Source organism: Squalius cephalus (assembly GCF_949319135.1).
Source record: "Squalius cephalus genome assembly, chromosome: 11".
NCBI classification, from domain to species: Eukaryota; Metazoa; Chordata; class Actinopteri; order Cypriniformes; family Leuciscidae; genus Squalius; species Squalius cephalus.
Window position 1 is genome coordinate 12,848,221 of NC_137132.1, and position 5,778 is coordinate 12,853,998.

General features: G+C 36.7%; 1 protein-coding gene across 2 annotated transcripts; it reads right to left on the minus strand.

Annotated features, from left to right (window-relative positions):
- Window positions 1-710: 710 nt before the first annotated feature.
- LOC307167305 (E3 ubiquitin-protein ligase TRIM39-like) lies at window positions 711-5,505 on the minus strand. 2 transcript variants are annotated; one of them, XM_079886292.1, is made up of 8 exons: window positions 5,002-5,494; window positions 4,839-4,918; window positions 4,146-4,699; window positions 3,959-4,054; window positions 3,382-3,615; window positions 3,164-3,305; window positions 2,696-2,731; window positions 711-2,591 (listed from the first exon to the last, which is right to left on the minus strand). In XM_079886292.1, the coding sequence occupies exons 1-8, from the start codon at window positions 5,025-5,027 to the stop codon at window positions 2,056-2,058; spliced, it is 1,704 nt and encodes a 567-aa protein (XP_079742418.1). In that variant the 5' UTR covers window positions 5,028-5,494; the 3' UTR covers window positions 711-2,055. The 2 variants fall into 2 exon arrangements, with proteins under 2 accessions (XP_079742418.1, XP_079742419.1); XM_079886293.1 differs by having other exon boundaries at window positions 731-2,591; window positions 5,471-5,505.
- Between the last annotated feature and the right edge of the window lie 273 nt (window positions 5,506-5,778).

Genomic DNA, 5,778 nt, shown 5'->3' on the forward strand with positions numbered 1-5,778 from the left:
GGTGATGACAGACGTGTCTGTTGAGCGCATGAATGCAGTGATCTCATCATTGTATATCTGCTAGTCACTGGCTTGATTTATTTGAAGCATAAAGAGAAATAAACCCTTTTGAGACAAAGAACATCTGACTGTACGTGAATCATATCAGAAGTCACTGATCACAGATTAGGCATTCGATTTAACAAAGTCACTTACATGTTGTGGCATTATTGTTGGGTCCATATCTTACAGTAAAAGACCGTTTTCAAAACCTGCACCGAAATTACAAATGATTTACCAAACAAACAACGGTGAAATGTACCGAACAAACAAACATGTTCTACTGAGACATTTGCATAATTGAAAATAAATAACCACTTTCCAGTCCCGTATTCCTGTAGGCCTATCTCTCTTCTCATCTCACCAACGTGCCAGTGGGTAGAGCCAAAGATGCGATGATGTAGAAGTAGGCGTTGATCTGATTCTCGCACTATTACATCATTCCCTGAGCTTGGATTCAAGCAGTTTTTGGACTAACGAGGATGTTTTGAGTTCTGAAATTACAGGATGTTTTACAGTATAATGACCTCTTTGATTTCTCAAATCATGACCCCTTTAAAAGTTTGTTATTAAACACTATATAATTAGTTTGAAGTTTGATGCACAAGCTGAAGATGTAATGCACATTATACATTATATACTGATGTAATATACATTATGCAGTATATATTATATCAAACTATCTGTACTATATTATATATAATTGTATTGGGTTACAGTACAAGTATAATATAGCCAAGTGCACAAATAGAGACAGACAGGCAGACTAAATCACCTCTGGTTAATTTCAACAATAGAGGCATTGTCTTCTTGAGAAGAAAGACTTAAATACTTAGAAAGAAGAAAGAAGTTGAACACTTTCCAGTTAAGAAATATTACCGTTATGAATTTATCACAACACAAATAATGCACTACCAATAATGTCCAGTAGATAGCATAAGAAGCACAGACATGGCCTAGAAGTGTTGCTATCTTCGCAGAATCGCAGTATAGTCTGCATTCATTCCTTTCAAAAAACAAAAAGAGTTTAAAAATGACAACAACAAAAAATAAAAAGTTTAACAATTATTTTAAAAATGACCTTAGCAGTAGTTTGAGGTGTGTGGTCTAACTGTACCAGTTTGGAGATGGCATCAGTGGATCGTAGATTCGTAGGAGCAGGTCTTGGCACTCACAATATTCTCTGGAAGGCTGTGCCTAGTTCATCAATAGAGGATGATGGTCTTACTACAACTTCATTGAAGCAAACTCAATAATACTGAGCACGGTCTCATATTGAAACCAGGGTTTTACCCAAATTTACTCCAGTTTGATATACCAAAACAGACCAATAACCAGTTCAGTAAAATGTCTTATATTTCCATCACTTACCTGTGTATGAGTTTTCAGCGGTGCATACATACATCTTAGACTGCCTGAATAAATAATGTTTTTTAATGAAAACATTGGTTTTATATTTTGCCAAACTGTTCAGTTGAGTTTTACGTCACCTGAAAGATTTCAAATGCAATAATGTCATAGCTCCTCCCATCATTTCTCATGGATATGAAGCACATCAAAATGTACCGCTATATTGAATATGTTAGATCATCATGTAGATGTTTTGTCACAACTTTTATTGCATATTTCACATACTGTTTTCATTTACACATAATTATTAACATCATTACTTTACGATTCATTATTAAATAATAATAATGTTTGTTCCTGTGCATCTATCCCTCACTGCTTCGTCTTTATTCAGAAATTAAATATGCTATTGTTTATATTCATTGTTTAATCTAAATGCGCTTCCTGTATGTACTGGATGGTCCCTTCACCTTGAATTATAGAAATTAAGAAAGAAAATGGCTTGAGCAAACATTTCTGGCCCTTCAGAAAAACAATGCATATTTAACAGCAGAATAAAAATTATAGCAGATTTTCAAAGCTGGAAAACATTGTTTGACAACAAATATTCATAGCACTAAAATGTTATTTTCATTTTCTTATTGGTGCATTGGGTGTAAATGCATTTTATCTGACATGTGAGATGATCAGTGGCACTGCATTTTCACCTTCATTATCACTAGGGCTAAAGAATGGGAAGAGTTTCTCAGTGAAAGACTGACCAGTGAAAGAATAAATATGAAATCTGGACTTCACGTCATAAAAGGAAACCAGACCCTCCTCATAATCCACAAACACACCCACTACCTGAGGCTTCACTCTCAGAGACAGAGAGACAGGATGAGATTCATAAGCCTGATAGTGATCCTCAGTCCTCAGAACTACAGTCCAGTATCCATTCTCAGGAGTCAATGTAACCACTCTCTTCCTGTTAATGGATTCTCTGACCACTCCTAAATCCCATTCAGTCTTTCCCTTGACCTGCACCTCAAAATAAAATCTCCCTGAGCTGAATCCCTCTTTTGCCAGGACATTGTAACAATAATCAAACCTCTTTGTATTGTCTATGAATTCAAGCTCAATATCTCCACATGTCACTTGTTTTCCATCATCAGACAGGATGAGAAATGGATTAGCTGTATCAGGATCCAGAGTCACATCCACTGAGAGAGAGATAAAGATCTGCATCACAACTTCTCAATATGACTAATTTAAAATAATAGTTTTAAATTTAATTAAAAATAAGTTTTAAAACAAAATATTGTACCTGCATATCGTTGTATCCTCTTCAGCTCTGGGGAGACTAATGACGATAAAGGTTATGATGAGAGAACTTTAATACAATACAATTGTATGTTCAGCTTATGTGCTCTGATGGATGTTTGTGTCTCTACTGGTTTTCCTTATTACTGCCTATAATTGACACTAATGAATTTACATGTTTGTGGTGATATCGTAGTGTATTTCTGTAGATTCTCTAAGTGGAGAAACAGTGTGTCAGGTCATTTTTGAGAAAATCCCCTGATTTAAAATTGGATAAAACATAAATGTGAAGAAATAAGAATACAATTTAGACACAAGAGAAAGTTGTCTTGTTCAGAGTAAAGCCCTTAATGTGATATGCAAGGTTTACATTGTATGTTTGATTAATGATTCTTTCTTAATGATGTGCATGTGCTCTTTTCCCTCATCAAAGAAGACAATTACAATCAAAATAAGCCTGACATTCTCTTACCAGTTTTCCTGAGTTTCTCATCTAGAGTCTCCTGCAGCTGAGTCAAAGCTTTCCTCAGATTCCCCACACTCTCATGAGTGTCACTGACACTGATCTCAGTCCAGCTGCTGGTGTGTGCAGGTCTGCTCATCGACGGGTAAATCTACAGCAGGAGAGAGCAGAAATCTCTCAGCATGGGGAGTGTTGTGCTGTGAGCAGACAGAAGGATCTACACTGACCTGTAGGAGGTGCAGGTGATCCTCAGTGTGTGAGAGATGCTCCAGCTCAGTGTCTCTCCTCTTTAGCTCAGTGATCTCCTGCTCCAGCTCTTTAATAAACTCTTCAGTCTGCTTCTCTGCTGCTCTCTGCTTCTGGTCCATCATCTCCAGCAACTCAGACTGACATCTCTCAATGGAGCGGATCAGATCAGTGAAGAGCTCAATACTCTCTGCTTTCTCTTTCTCTGATGTTTCCTGATACATCAAGGAATACATGATCTTTTACTGCTACGTCAGCACCTTTTTTACAAATCAAATTAAAACATCATAATACATATATTTAACTTCATCAATTTTATTTTAAGTAAAAAAAACAAAACAGAAAGAAAAGAAAATAAACAGAATAGAAAAGATCTCAACAGTGTCTCATGTGTGCTCAGATCTGCAAACAAAAGTCAGATATTTCTATGGCTATCCACATTCTTTACATAGCTCAACAGACCTTTCACATTTGTTTCCATTTTTATTTCTGCTAAGGAATTTTACAAAACACATCTTGAGTTCAAATATTTAACTAAAACGTTGTGGTAAGACTCACTTTTCTGAGTTTTGCTGAGCTTTTGAGGTCTTGAATCCTCTTCATTCTGCCCTGGATCATCTGCTTCACGTCTGTCTGCATCTTCATCAGCTGAGGCTACAGACAGAACAGAAAAACACAGAGACTCAACAGATTCAAACCCATCCAATACAAATGTCTTGTAAAAAACATTTGTTGCTGTTGCTACCTTCCTCTCTTCGCTCTCCTCCTCTATAGAAACAGTGTTGTGAGTCTTATGGTTTGTCACAGCACAGAGGAAACACACACACATCTGATCATCTCTACAGAACAGCTCCAGAGGTTTATCATGTTTCTGACAGATATGGTCCTCAAGATTCTCCACAGGATCGATCAGTTTGTGTTTCTTTAGCTTTGGGACTCTCTGATGAGGCTCCAGGTGAGTTTGACAGTAAGAGCTCTGACACACCACGCACGTCTTCAGAGCTTTCATCTTTATATCATCACAGATGTCACAGAGAACCTCAGATTTACTCTGGCCAGACTTTTCCTTAATGAGCAGCACAACCTCTCTGAGTGTCGTGTTGATCTTGAGGTCGGGTCTTCTTCTGAAATTTTCTTTACATAATGGACAGTTGTAAGTCTGACTGTTTTCCCAGCACTGGTTCAGGCAGCTCTTACAGAAGTTGTGTCCACATGGAGTGCTGACTGGATCAATGAACGCATCCAGACAGATCGAGCACTGGAGCTCCTGGGCTAGAGCACCACTGGAGGATGACGGAGCTGGAGACGAAGATGAAGAAGCACTATTAATCACCTTCATTTAGAACTGATTTACACATAAAAATGATTACGGCAAAAACTCATCAACAATTAGGCTAGCAATTAGTAGGCTATACGTTTTTTTCATTCAGTTACTGACTTGTTAGAGGTTCATCCATACTCCTGGCCTCGCTTTGTTTTATTGATGATTCTGCCATTTCTCTATTCTCCTCTTCAATCCTTTATAGGACAAAATCATCACACATTACACAAAATCAGCACAAAGAGTTATATCATGTAATGTAATATAAAGTTTAACTTACATTTTGTTTCTTAATTTCTTAAACATTTTCAACGTCAGATTTCACTTCTGTGTTTCTTAGTCTGAAGTTCAAGTACTTCCTGGTTCTTAAGTCTCGACAAAAACAGACTAAACTTTTCTTTAAAAAGAATCAAATAATAGGCCCACTCTCAATCAGCAATCATTACAATTCTGAATTAATTTCAGTGAAGCAAACTTATCAGAATTTAGCAAATTGGTTGTGTACTTGACTAATGCATAAATCCTGGCTTTGCCCAATAGATTCCAGTTAGGCCAACTGAAGCAGGCCACAAACATTAAAAACCCATTCGGTAATTCTATATTACAATATCATGTAGGTAATAGTGAGTATCAGCTGTGGTCTTAGCTTAATATCTGAATAAATGTTCTGTTGTTTAAGAGAAAAATTATTCCGTTTTCAGACTGTCGTTGATCAGTTTAGTTTCCCTTTCACTAAAGCTCTCGCTCACCTTCAATGACGTCATAGTCCCTCCCATCTTTTCTCAACATAACATAATTTAGTTACAGGTAATGTCAGATTGCAGGCTACTGTAGAAAACAACTTCATATGAAAGACAAGTCCTCAAATTCAATAAAGCCGTTCTTTGGTTAGCATGACTTCTATTTACCTTTTTTTTTTCTTTTTCTTTTTCATGCAGCGCTTTTTAGAAGCACTAGAAGTAGCTACAGCAACCTGTGTGGGTGCCATTCATGAAATTACTGTTGATTTAGCTAATGAATCGTATAAAAGTCTCATAAATTCAAGAGTTTTAATGTT

Bases quoted from the DNA above. Each gene is read 5' to 3' on its own strand.
- LOC307167305 (XM_079886292.1), bottom strand. From the start codon at position 5,027: ATGTTTAAGAAATTAAGAAACAAAAT. The intron at 3,616-3,958 runs GTGAGTCTTACC...TTGATGTATCAG, and splicing joins GCTCAGCAAAACTCAGAAAA to GAAACATCAGAGAAAGAGAA. The intron at 2,732-3,163 runs GTAAGAGAATGT...TATCGTCATTAG, and splicing joins TGAGAAACTCAGGAAAACTG to TCTCCCCAGAGCTGAAGAGG.